Genomic DNA, 14,049 nt, shown 5'->3' on the forward strand with positions numbered 1-14,049 from the left:
ATCAATTTCAACAACACTTGCTGGCTTTGCATTGGTATTGTTAATAAATGAGGGACATCCCTTTGAAGAGAAGGGAATTCCCACCAGAAAATCAAGAGCTAATCATTTATAACCAAAGATATGACTGATATTTCTAATTTAGAAGAGTCGGGTCCGTAGGTTTTTTTTTACCTTCAGATCCGTCCTTTCATGATATTAATTTCGAAAATTTTTCAAAAAATTATCTTATTGAACGACCTTGTGTGATGTAAGTTAAAGCGAGATGCAATATGCCCACCTTACTGCTAGAAATTTGTTATGACAGGGGCAGGGGTGTTGGAGGGGCCATACATCCATTTTATTCCTCCAATAATATAGATTGACAATTATTGCGTGATTCCACTTTGAACAAGGTGTAAAATACTTGCCTTATTCCAAAAAAAAGCTTAGAGAAAAGGGGAGGATTCATGGGTCCAATTTATACCTGCATTGAAATATATCGAAAATCTTTGTATGAGTACGATTTAAACAAGCTCTCACATTATTTCTATACAAGAGAGGATAACTTAGCAGCTAAGTTATTCTAAACAACATTACAAACAAAAAGAACAAGCTAGAGTTTTTTGTTAGTATTGCTGAAATGTACGACTATCTTGTTAAATACAATCCTAAAGAAAAAGAACAAAGGTTTTTTTTTCTGGAAAATGATGAAGATCGTCTTTTAATCACCTCTTTTTCTTCAATTTGCTTTCTAAGTATGCTTTCTTGACTTCTTCGTTCCTCGAGCTCCATACGAGCTGCTTCAAGAAGTTTTTCTTGTTCTTCTGCTTTTTCTAAAAGATTTTCACCACCAATGAGTATCTTTTTCTCCAAAGCAGCCAATTTCTGCTTCAATGATGCTGCCTCTGCCCTAGAAAGCAATCATAAAATGAAATAAAATGCAAAAATAAAACAAAATATTAAATACAGGAAGAGATTTTGCTGGACAAAGTATTTAATGAATTTTACGCTAAGGCATGTCCTAATGTCAAGAACGTTCCAAAAGAGATGATCTAACTACCACAAAAACTGGCTTCAAAGACAAATAATTTAAAAATCAACGTCCTTTCCATTATTATGGTCAACTCAGCTTAACACATCGGTATTTGTAATTGTATCTTGATCAAAGTTCTGTAGGGTGTTCAAGAACATAATTTCATTCATGAGGTCACTTGACAAGAAAGAGGCAGCTATGACAACCACAATCTAAATTTTATTAAAGCCAAGAGTCTATTGACAGACAAGATTTACTGGTCGGGTCTAGGTGATGCTTACGAAATAACTATTTCCACAAAAAAAAAATTATTTCAACCAGGAAGAGAAATAGTGTAAGAAAAATCGCATTCTTAGACACAAATTAGGTATCTTTGAAGACTTAGTCCTTTCAAGAACTGAATAAAGGCGATAAAAGTATCTATAGTAAAAATGATCTGATAACTCATCCTCAATACAAATCGTCAAGCAGAAAAATTTACTTTCCTATTTACCAGACTATTTACTTTACTCTTATAAACCAATGTTTTTCTATAAGGTTAGGGGCACGAATTAGTTTTGGAGATTTAACTCTGTTTACAATGCTCTTTATTCCTCCTACTTCATTTTTCTTGGACATTATTTTTCTCTCCCTATTGCTAAGTGGCTTGATTTAAAAAAGAAAGGTACTGAGCAACTGAGCCCCATGGTTCCATTGAGTTGGGGTAACGAGTACATAAGGTAATCCAAACTGATGCCTCTCAACTAAAATGAGGGGTTTCACGTTGAGGCCTTTCCCTTGACTATATACTTGATATAATTCGTCAGTGAGTTTCATTAAAACTGTGACGTAATTTTTCCCGTAATTATGGTTAAATACTGAGAGTCTCGACCAGGATATCTCCCAAAGAGAAGGGAGTGGGAACTATTCACCAAATCATTTTTGAAATGATGAAATAATAACAATTTACTTTTCCACTTACTTTCATTCGTTTATCTATTACGAGCAGCAAAGCCTGTCCAATTTTACACTGGATAGGAGGGGTGTATAAAAAAAAGTGTCTCCAATCCTCACAAAAGAATATCCGCTTTTTGCTTTTTATGTCTGTCATTTGACAGGCTCTGCTGCATGTCAGCTATATAATTAGGACCACTGTTTTTACTGGATTTCTATATCCCGGCATTTCCTTTGCAAAAATTAAAGTTTTAAATTACTTTACTCGTTTTTTGATAGATACAAAATAATTTTATTTTAAAAACTACGAGGAAGTCCCTTAATCTGAGAGGTCCCTAAGCTGAATCCAATTCCAATCTATTGGGTGAGAACTTTTCCCACTCCGCAGTGATATGCTAAATAAGTGAATCTCCTCCAACCCTTTCCTTCCCCCTCCCCACATCCTTTTTAACACTCATTGTGTAAAGTTTAATTTATTAATTTGAACATAATATTTTTTTTTTTTTTTTTTTTACTAAATTTTGTTCTGTGTTTTTAGTTATGAAGACTAAATTGTTTTTTGTTTTTTTTTACCGATTTTTTCCTTGATAAAATCTGCTAGCTTTAATTATTTTTAATCTTTGATTGAGGTCAAGGCGTGCTGTGATAAAATTATTCAAAAGAGAAAGGAGAGAGAAATTCGTAACATGGTCCAAAATATAAAACTAATAAAGCTACCAAATTTTAAAATCGATTAAAAAAGTGAATAATAAGGCAAAATGGGAAGAAAACACAGGAAGTGGTACAGATAATAAAAGGAGGGAAACTATCGCGATGTTTTACTATTTTTTTCGATAATGTAGGGGACAAATTTCATATCTGGAGGCAAGGTAGCAAATGAGGAACAAGATAGGTGCAGGCTGAGAAACATCCCGAGACGGGTGGAATTTAGATTGGTAGTGTTTTTTTTTTTTTGGGGGGGGGGGGAATATTTTGCGCACGATGGCTTGGCATTGCTTTCTTTGGAAGACAGAGGCACAACGTAACTCCCAGGCAATCAAGAGTTTCAAACCTAACTGTTATTTTAGAAGAAGAAAATATGGAACTTACTGTCTTTGACAATTATTCGCACGTCTCTTTTCTGAATGTATTCAATTTCGTCTGACTCATGCCAGGGTGCCAAAATGGACAATTGTATTCACGATATGGGCAGACAAAGGATGTACAAGTCCTTAAAGAATGAGAAGGAGGGCACAAAATTTGTCCACGAGCTTAAGGAGGGCATAGACGCATTACCTCTGTGGATGACATTTCTCATGGATATCCCATTTTAAATCAGAAGAAATTATGACACCTAATAATTTCAAGGAGACTCTTATTTCTAAGTCGGAGGCATCATGTGCAATCTTGTTGAGGATGCTCATAGAGTTGCTCCCTAAACTCCCATGGTAGGTTTCAACAACAGTTAGGTCATTGACAAACGTCCATTTGTCGAGGAATTTCTTAGCCAGGGTAATGATCTTGAGATATCTGGAGAGAGGAGGGGGATTAGAGAATACCATGGGGTACTGCGTTGTGGATAGGGAGGTGATTGGAATAATTATTCAGACATCTGGATATTTGTAACCTATATGTTACGAAAGAGGCAGCCAATATACCACAAAAAAGTCAATATCGAAGTCAGTGACAAGTTTTTCAACTATTACATTATGATTAACAAGGTCAAATGCTTTTGGGATATCAATTGAAACTAGAAAACCATTACCAAGGCTCGGTGAAGTGCTGCTGCGACTGTGATCGATGGGTCACAGTCGCAGAGCAACACACGCAACTATATAAAACCTCCTACAACTATACAGTAGCTCTTCTGCACTCAAATGTTTCTACCCTAGCTATTATCTTAGAAGAAGAGAGTATGGAACTTACTGTCAAATATTCGTAATTATTATTGGAAATTATTCGCATGCCTCTTTTCTGAATGGATTCAATTTCATCTGACTCATGAAGGTTGCCAAAATGGACAATCATATTCAAGACGAGGGCAGAAAAAGAAGGTATTAATCCTTAAAGAGTGGGAAGGAAGCCGTAAAATTTATTCAAAAGCTTAAGAGGGGCATAGACGCATTACCGCGGTGAATGATATTTCCCATGGATAGCTCACTTTAAATGAGAAGAAATTGTCACACCAAAGGAATTTCAAGGAGGATGCAAAAATTTAAGAGGAATAGTATCAATAAAAAAGGGGCGGGGATTCAACGATACATAATAGCATTATCACGAATTTAGAGGGGTTTACTCTTATGTCTAAGTCGGAGGCATCATATGCAATCTCGTTGAGGATACCCATGGGGTTGCTCATTAAACTCCCATGGTAGATTTCAACAACAGTTAGGTCATCGACAAATTTCCATCTGTCTTTAAATTCCTCAGCAAGGCTGTTGATCTTGAGATAGCTAGAGAAAGGAGGGGGCCTAGGAGAGTACCTTGGGGTAATTTATTATGGAGAGGGAGGACTAGAATAATAATTCAGACATTTGACTACTTTTTATCTATTTGATACGAAAGAGGGAACCACTTTACCACGAAAAAGTCAATATCGAACTCATGGGCAAGTTTCTCAACTAATATATTGTGATTAACAAGGTCAAATGCTTTTAAGATATCAATTGAGACTAGAACCCCGTTGCCAAGACCTGATAAATTGATGCAGCGACGGTGGTCGATGGGTCACAGTTGCTAACCAACACATACAACTATATATAATGGATAATAAATGTGTATGCACTTGTATAAGTTTGCAAATGCGTTATGATTATCGTAAGTTCTTATTTGTAAGGTCAACTTGTAACTATCGAATTCTGGAAATACATTATGAGTGTACGAGGTAATCGTCAAACTCTGTACCACATCAATACAAATATTTGTGTTCTGCTCCTCTATGGTTTTAGTATTTTAACGTAAGATGACAATTTTGATGTCGCTTCATAGCTGAAATACAATTCAACGCATCTGTCGAATTACAGTTTATAAATTGGGCACATACGGTTTTTTAGATTGAAAATGAGTCAAAAATTTGTTGAAATCGTTGAAATGAGAACAACTTTACTAAATTTTTTTTCTTAGACAAAGTCAAAGTTATAGCCTACCATAATTCTGGCTCAGTGAATGGATATATATGAAACTTATGAATCTAATGACTGAAGTATTTTGTCTTTTTGGCGTAAGGTAAAGCTGCAGGCTTGCCGAAAAATCGCTTCTATTAGAGGGACCATATACCTTAACACTCTATTGCGGTTAATTAACATTCATGAAATAATGTACTGTATAAACTTCTCTTTTATCAGTGTGCGGTTCCTTTTCGGATACAGAAGAGTATATACCTTCTTGATAACTTTCCGTGGCATTAAACGTCTACTATACAATAAACATCAAAATGAAAAAAAAAATAGAGAAAAAATGAAAAAAATCGTAGCTTCTTTTTCAAAATCAAGATTTCCTCTATTGTTTCCCAAATATTTATGATAGATATGAAAATCTGTCATAGATTTTCGAAGAGATAATATAAAGTTCGACCAGTTTCCGAAGTTATTTGATTTCTTGAAAGTTAAGCTTCGAAGCTAGGGCGTTCTACTTCGGAAAAATATAGGAAATACACAAAATCAAAAGTTTAAAATAGAAAGTCAAAGAAGAAATCTTATTTTTGGAAAACTTATGTCAGCTCCCATTCTTAGAAGTTTCAAATCTGTTTATCCACGTTGGAAAAAAAAATCTAACTACCTCTAGGGAAAAAGAAATACCTCTAGGATATAAAAAATTAACGTATCATGACAACTTTGGAAATTATTTCTAAGTGAACGAAGCAACTTCGTGTAATCTTGCGAACTTGATACACAAGATTGACACACAAGAGGTATCAAATAAAAAATTTCAGAAAACAACCCAGAAAATCACAATTTGGCATTCAGGATCGATTTTTCCAGAGTTGTTTCGAAGAAATCTAGAGCCTTTATTCTCTGGTTCTCAAAGGGATAACTTAATGTTCTGCAAGAGTATGACATAAACTTATTGTGAAAAAGTTGACTTTCCCAGTTGGGATAATTTTACTTTAACACCAAGTACAATATGAGGAAGCGAACATTTTTTCTTTCTGGAAAACTACAGCAAATCTTATAATTTCCACTGGAACTTTTTTCCCCGTTTCACGATTCTCACGCCCAGGAAAATTTCGAGTTTGCGTCTCTTACCACAGCGGAGGTAAAAACCACCCATCAAAAAGGTAAAAACAGCTGTGAAAGCAGCAGTTTTGCTCTGCAACACAATTAAATAGACAGGCATTAGGCTTTTCACGAATTTTCCTAATGGAGTCGACAAGATAAACAAGGTAACGGGAAGTTTAAGTGGATTTGAGGTTCCCAAATTGCTTCAAGTCAGTGAGGGGTAGGATTTTTTCCTTTAGCCAATCTGCAGGGAATCCTCTAATAGTTTTCAGAATATAGATGTGTGATAGATAAGCTGAACACCTTCAAAACCGGACCTAGGAGGGGTTATGAAAACGTGTTTTGATGTTTGTAGAAACTGCCCAGGCTCGGTATTTCCGTTGGAAGGTACAGACAATGGCTTTGAAAGAAAATCGCCGAAAACATTAATCAGGCGAATTAGAATATCTAAGGCAGTCTAATTAGAATTCTAATTAAACGGCCCTTGTGTTTAAGAGGTGTTCTTAAAAAAATTGGGACAAACAGTCAAACTTTAGCGTAGAGAGCAAGGTATTGAGAATGGGGGCATATGCAGAATAATTTCTGTTCGTTTTGAGTTTTAACGTTGCTTCTTATTTTCGGTTAAAAAAATTGTTTGTTTTTTTATTTAATTTCTGACGGTTTTTCAAATAATGTCGGTAAATCTGGCTCATCCTCCATGAAAAATTCTCTCCCCTCAGGGAAACTCCTCCCACGTAAAATACCCTCCCCCCATAAAATTCCTTCCAGGCAATTCCATCACCGCTGAGAATCCCCCCCCCCTCTGTAAACTTTCTTGCCGAAGATTCAGCCGAAAAAAATTCTCCTTGGCATAATCTTTTTGGTCACTTGAAAAGGGCACTAAAACTTTTAATTTCCGTTCAAAAGAGCCCTCTCCCGATGTTCTAGGATCAATGGTTCGATAAGATCATCCCTGTGGAAAAAACAAAACAAAAGAACCCCCCCCCCCAAAAAAAAAAACTAAATAAATACGCATCCATGATTTTTCATCTGACAAAATATACAAAATTCCACATTTTTGTAGATAGGAGCTTGAAACCTCTACAGTAGGGTTATCCGGTACGCTGAATCTGATGGTATGATTTTTTACTTTTAGGGGATGTTTTCCCCTTTTTCAAACATCTGACAAATTTCCCCAGGCTCGTAGCCTTTTATGGGTAACATTAAACTTAATGAAACTTATATATTTGGAATCGGCATAATAAGCCGATTCTTTTGATATATCTTTTGGTATCAAAGTTCCGTTCTGGTATCAAAATTATCAAGGACTAGGGGGGAGGTATGTTACCTCCAAAGGCATAAATTTGGGACTTCTCAACAATGCTGAACAAAATGGCTACCTCAAAATTTGATCAGAGGATTTTGGGGAAAAAAGGGACGTGGGAGGGCGGATAGTTGTCCTTCAATCTTTTTGGACACAAGAAAAGGGCACTAGAACTTTTAATTTCCGTTCAAATGAGCCCTCTCCCGATGTTCTAGGATCACTGGCTCGATACGATCACCCCTGTGGATAAAAAGGAAAACAAAAAAACAAACAAACACGCATCCATGATCTTCCTTCTGACAAAAAATACAAAATTCCACTTTTTTGCACGTATGAGTTTGAAACCTCTGCAGTAGGGTTCTCTGATACGCTGAATCTGATGGTGTGATTTTCACTAAGAATCTTTGAGTTTTAGGGGTGTTTCTCCCCTTTTTCGAAAATCAGCCAAATTTTCTCAGGCTCGAATTCTTTAGATAAATTTATTGATATTAAAAGTCTGTTTTTTGGAGTTTCGGTTACTATTGAGCCGTGTCGCTTCTTACTGGTACTTTTTTTTTTATCTCGATTTACTATTTTTTGGGTTTACTATTAAACAATTCTTGGACCTTACGAGTATTTTTTTAGTAGGATTGGGCAGGCTTAAGAAATTCTTGTTTAAGTATCTTTCTTAATTCACAAGCTTCATCCATTTTTCCCTTTCTGAAAAGCTGTTATTTATTCCCAATTAGTGTCTGTAGGTCGATTGATGTAGGGTTTATTATTGGAGCACTTTTTGAAACCTTTTTTTTTTTCAGGGAAAGAAATCAAAAATTTTATCATTAAGCTTTGTGTGGAAAGTAGCAATTTTATCATCAGGATTTTCTACTTTATAAGTATTGGATCATTATTCGGTATTCAGCCACTTACCAAAAACAAGAAGACTAGAATTGCAAAGAGGGTGGTAGGAGCCGTGGGTGATTGAAAAAGATTGTTTAAAGTTTGAATAGGGAGACAAAAGGAGGGAAAGGATATTTCTCCGAGCCAATGAGGGCAACACTGAGGGGCGAGGATAGTCTGTAAAACTATTCATATTGGATAGAGTGACATCAAGAGAGGTTTTACCCTAGAAGTTTGTCTTTTAACTATATGCTTAACATTAACAGAAGAGCCTCAGCACAAGAGAGGTGCTTACCCTAGTAGTTGGTCTTTTAGCTATTTGCTGAACATTAAGAGAAGATATATCAGCACTTTTGCAGGTCTGCAATTGCAGGATGAATCTATGTTTTTAATCAGCATTTTGGCTTGGCGAGTAGTAAAAACAGCTAATGCAATAATATTGAAAGAAGGGGGAGTACTTTCGGCCTGATACTTAGCCAAAGAATTCCATCACACTCAAATTAACTAAGGATTGAAATAATTTGTGGTAAAGGCTACCCTTAATAAAAAACTAAAAACCACCAACTTTTTTTTAAAAGTGAGCAACCTGTAGGACGGAGCTTAGTAAACTGAGAATAATTGTCCAAAATGACGGATTCAGGATCATGGGATCATGGAACTATATTTCTATAACAGCTATAGCATCTATATGGTTTGGTTTTGATAACGTCTCAAGCTCGGTTAGCCTCTCAAAATTTAGACTTTCGGCGTTAGTAACTAAGAATTTAAGAAGTTTAAAACGATTTGAAAAGCACGACAGTCGATGGATTGGAACGATTCCTGGAAAGCGTTTCGAATTGGGGCGCTGGGCAAGAATACAGGGTAAAAGAGAGTGATTAGTTTCAACCGAAGCCGGTCATTACTATTGTAACAAGCACAAGGCAACCACAGTAAGTCAGGGTTAGGAGTGAAATTATCTAGGGTGTTGCGAGGTGGGAAAATGGACAAGGATAACAACGAAAAGTAATCAGGTTGGTGACAGTAGTTTCCAGTTGAGAACAAGACAGAACTAGTACAATTCATTGCGGAATAGCTCTTTTGTCGTTTTTGCCGGATTTCAATTTTGACTCTGAAGTGTGAATACAGCCCATCTGAGCTTTTGATTCTCCAATTTTGGGAAATAAATCTTATCATCCTACTGCATCGGCTCTGGATTTTCATGAACAATAATGTTATAGGCATGATAAATTACCAATGTTTTCGTAAATCACTTTTATAATGAGCATTACAGAAATCGCTTCAAACGGCGATTGAGTTCTAAGAATTAATTCATGCACATAGTCTAACACAAAACCAGTGGAAAGTAAAAATAAATTAGATATTCAGGAGGTTATCAAACAAAATTTTCCTGGATAAATCATCTCAAGTATAAGTAATTACGGTAAGTAAGTTACTGGAAAAATATTGCTTTTTTATTTTGTAATGTAGTTAGTCACCACAAGTATCCCAATTTTTCTTTAATTCTCCCAGAAAAAGGGGAGGGGCTTAAATATAAATAACTTGAGAAGTTCTATCTCCTTATCTGGCATCCAGGTTCAGGAATTTAAGGTAGTATAACCTGCAACGTGCGTCAAAACCTCAACTTTTATATGTTTACCCATCCATTTTCTACTAATTTAGAGGATCTTATGAGAAGTTCGTGAACTTGGCAGTTCAATTATGAAAATAAAATTCATTAATTCAATTCAGAAGTTCATTCAACCTTAAGCAAAATTTGAGAAATTTAGTAAGGTAGGCTATTTGACAAAAGGAAAGGGGTAGCCTACCTGGCCTGATTTAGCTCTTCTTCATGCTTTTTCAATTCTTCTGCAGCCTTTTCTTTTTCAGCTTCTTCAGTACAGTTTTCTTCTAGCAGCTTCTCGTCAAATTTAGCCTGAATGTCCGAATGAACTTTTTCAGCACTTTTGTGTTGGTCATCTTCAGATTCGTTGCTACTTTCAATCTCTTCCAACTGTCTTCTAAGTTCTTCAACCTCTTCTTGGAACTGCCTCAGAAGAGCATCTTTAGGGTCTTCATTGATACGAGCACAATTACGAATTTTCTGAGCTCTGGATGCATATCTAAGGGTACTAATTGTCTCGTCATAGTTATAGTCAGCAGGACCAATATTTGCACACATTAATGTTTTTGCATTACCACCCAGGCTATCTTGCAGTAAACGAGTTAGCTTGGAGTTTCGATAAGGTACATGTCCACTCTTACCATCAACGAGAGCAGAGATAACATTTCCAAGAGTTGAAAGAGACAAATTTATTTTTGAAGCTTCTTTTAATCGCTCACCAGTTGCACCGGTTTTAGATTGACGCTCAGAACCAGCTAGATCAACCAGATGTAATTTCCCAACACGAACATGCTGTAGCTTTTCACTAGTTTTTTCACTGCATTCAACTGTTATGGTAAAAATTGCATGAGACCGTGAGCTATGGGCGTTCATGTTTGTTGAACCAACGGCTCTATTCTTATTTCCAAGTGTCATAATTTTCTCCATATCCGTGGCATTATGAACAACATATGTAGATAGATCTTTCACATACACTCCAACATCTGCCCTTTCCCTGACATCCAATTTCTTTCCTTTACCAAGTAAATCTCGAACTTCTTCATTATATATCTCTAAATAAGATACTCTAACAAGGAATGTTTTATTTTCTTCAGCTTTAGCGATAAAACCAAAAATATGAGCAAAGGAATTTGGTATTATTCCTCTTTTTTCGGGTACAGATCTATCTCCCTCCATTGTATAGGTTTTACCTGTCCCCGTTTGACCATAAGCAAAAATTGTTCCATTGTATCCCTGAAAAAGGAATAAAATGTTTAGGGAAAAAAATATCTAACAAATGATAAGATTCCCCAATTTTCGAACCTTCATGTTGTCAATAGAAGAATAAACAATCTCAAGATATTTTGCCACTGATAAGTATAAATAAAGAAAGCACCTGAAAATGAACAAGAAAGTTAGAAAGTAATTTTGTTTAGATTAAGTGTAAAAAGACCAATAAAACGGTGGGGTTGAGAATCTTTTCTTAATACTATTTTCAGGACACCACAGAAAGTCATATCAACAAAATGAACTCATATAGGCGCACAGGGGATATAGGAGATAATTTTTCCAAATACCTACCAAGATTCATCTCATAAATACTTCTGTGGGGTATTCTGAAGAATACAGGTATTTTAGCATAATAGGCGAAGAACAAAGAAGATTCAGGGTCCAAGTGCTGTCACTGGTACCCGGCTAAACTATTAAATTAGGCTATGTTTTACCACATACATTTTGCGAATTTATAAACTTGCTGACACAGTTTTTTTTTTCTTTCTTTCTTATAGAATTCCTTTTCGGTCGGAAATGAGGTATAATATGTGCTTTCATTTGAGAAGACATAATATAGGGCAGTGAATTCTAAAAAGCTTAAAGTGTTGGGGGTTAAGTGGGCCTCCAATTTTAGATGTAGGGGAGGGATACAGGCAAATCAAAACACATTATGTGCATCCAGGTCATCAAAATAGCATACCTGCGATATCTTGGGAACAGCTTGGGGGATGAAGTTGAAACTTTTAGGTACTGCAAAGGCAAGAAGAGAGAGGGTGGAGCTAAGTCCAAAAACATTATATGCAAGTGGACAGCTTCACTTATCAAGGTAGTACTATTAGTAAAGGTGGTGGTTGTAATAAAGATGTTACAAGTAGAATAGCCAAGACCCAGGTTGTTTTTTCATGGTTGAAATTTTTTTGGAAGAATAGGAAGATAAATTTGTAAACCAAGATTAGAAAACTGGAGGCTACAGTGATGACAGAGGTGAAGCAGGGCTCTGAAGCATGGGCGCTCCGAAAAACGGAGGGAGATTTGTTAGATGCTTTCCAGATCAATTGCCAACGGATTGTTTTGGGAACCAAACTGACTGAATGTATCTCAAACAGTAGGATGTACGAAAAGTATGCTTCAATCCCATTTTCGAGGGCTATAACGAGAGAAAGATTGAGATGGCTAGGGCACGTTCTACAAATGAAGGATGACAGATTGCCAAAGATTGTCCTTTTCAGCCAACCGTCTAGGGCCAAACGAAAAGTAGATCGTCACCGGTTGGGGTGGGAGGATGTCGTAAGGAAAGATTTATGGGCAGTGTGAACTTCCTTGGAGGGTGTAAGGAGGGAGGCGTCAAACAGATTGGGATGGAAGAGGACCGTGTGTAGCTGTGTTGGCCACAGGCGACTTAGTGCTCCGGTGAGTTGATAGTAGTAGTAGTAGGTAATGAAAGTACCAAATCTGCAATGCCCTGAGAACTGCTCCAGGGGTACATTTTAAACTTTTAGGTAGCGTAGGAGGAGGAAGAGGGAGAGGCAGGGGGACTTCAAATTATGCTGGGGAGAGGGGGGCTAAATATATTTTGTCTATTGTTTGCTTAAAAATTTTTGCTCCATAAGCTGCTATGGACATCTATTCATGGTTAAGTAGCAAAGGTAACTGAAAAGAAGCCATGTGTTGCCAGGATCTTAAAATAGCATATCAGCAACATCAAGGGACCAGCTTGTTATCTAGTTGAAATTTCCTGGTCTCTTTATGATGGGGAGAGGCCCATACAGACCTCTAATTTCTACTTGGGAATGGGACAAAAAGGGGCTAAACATATTTTGTTGAAAATTCCCTAAAAGTTTTGCTGTTTTAAGCTAACTAGAATATATTCATGGTGAAGAAGTGACGTAAAATGAAAGATGCTGCATGTGACCAGGTTAACAAAATACTGCATCCACAATATTTCAAGAACGGCTTTAGAAATCGATTTGAAGCTTATAAAAGGTGTCAAGGGCAAGGGGAGGCACGTCGACTTTAAACTTCGATTTGGGGGGGGGGCAGTGATAAATCTAAAGACAATATGCGTATGCAGACTATCAAAATTGCCCATCAGCAATTTTTCTCGAAGAGGGTAATGGTAACAACCTTCACATGGTACCCTAAGATTATTAGCGCGAGTAGGGGCCTAATGCTGCTATTTTAAGCCACAATCCAAGGTTTTAAGCCTCCAGGGTGTTTTGTAAAATACTTAACCAAGACTTATTGACGGAATGAAAACAGTACTGGCGTAGAAAATCATGCATTTCCCCCTGGATATATCAGGCAAAAACTATGACACAAGAAAAAAGTCCTTGAGAAGCAGCCTGTGATGGAAGAAAAGAAGTTTTCTTGCTACGAACAGTTCCGAGAATCAAGTGCTGCTTAGGACTGGTGGCTGGCGGAAGAGCTGTGGAGATGGGGACAAAACGATGGTGGGTGCTAGACACTACCTAGGAAGGCTCTTCTAAAAAGAGGAAAAAAGAGAAAGGCAATATCTAAATCAAAATACCACACCCAAGGAGGCACCAACAGCCCAATTGTTGTTAATTTTTTACATGGGGAAGTGGGGGTGGGAGGGGGGGGGTGTAGCTAAAACGATATGTCTCCAATCAACCTAAACGTTTTGCACTATACACCCCTGTAGGAATTACAATTTATTCACGTCTAAGCAGTGAGGTAATTAAAGGACTACTGGTACGGGTTATCAAAACAGTGTATCTGCAACATCAGTGGAATGGCTAGAGATATCAATTTGAAACCCCTAGGAGGTGTTAGAAGGAATAAGCGGACCTATAGTTTTGACTCATGTAGGGAGGACAGAGGGGAAGACAACATTTTTTTCCTGATCGCCTTAGACATC

General features: G+C 36.8%; 1 protein-coding gene across 2 annotated transcripts in view; it reads right to left on the reverse strand.

Moving 5' to 3' along the window:
* The window catches only part of Klp64D (kinesin-like protein 64D), a 46,137-nt gene that overhangs the window by 12,681 nt on the left and 19,407 nt on the right, over positions 1–14,049 (reverse strand). For both annotated transcript variants that reach the window (XM_089088857.1, XM_089088858.1), the window contains exons 3-4: positions 10,126–11,153; positions 709–889 (exon numbers count right to left, since the gene is read on the reverse strand). In XM_089088857.1, the coding sequence (XP_088944983.1) occupies positions 709–889; positions 10,126–11,153 (1,209 nt within the window). The remainder of the gene's footprint in view (positions 1–708; positions 890–10,125; positions 11,154–14,049) is intronic.

This window comes from Artemia sp. Qi Xiang Cuo, chromosome 5 (assembly GCF_049724085.1).
Source record: "Artemia sp. Qi Xiang Cuo chromosome 5, ASM4972408v1, whole genome shotgun sequence".
Taxonomy (NCBI): domain Eukaryota; kingdom Metazoa; phylum Arthropoda; class Branchiopoda; order Anostraca; family Artemiidae; genus Artemia; species Artemia sp. Qi Xiang Cuo.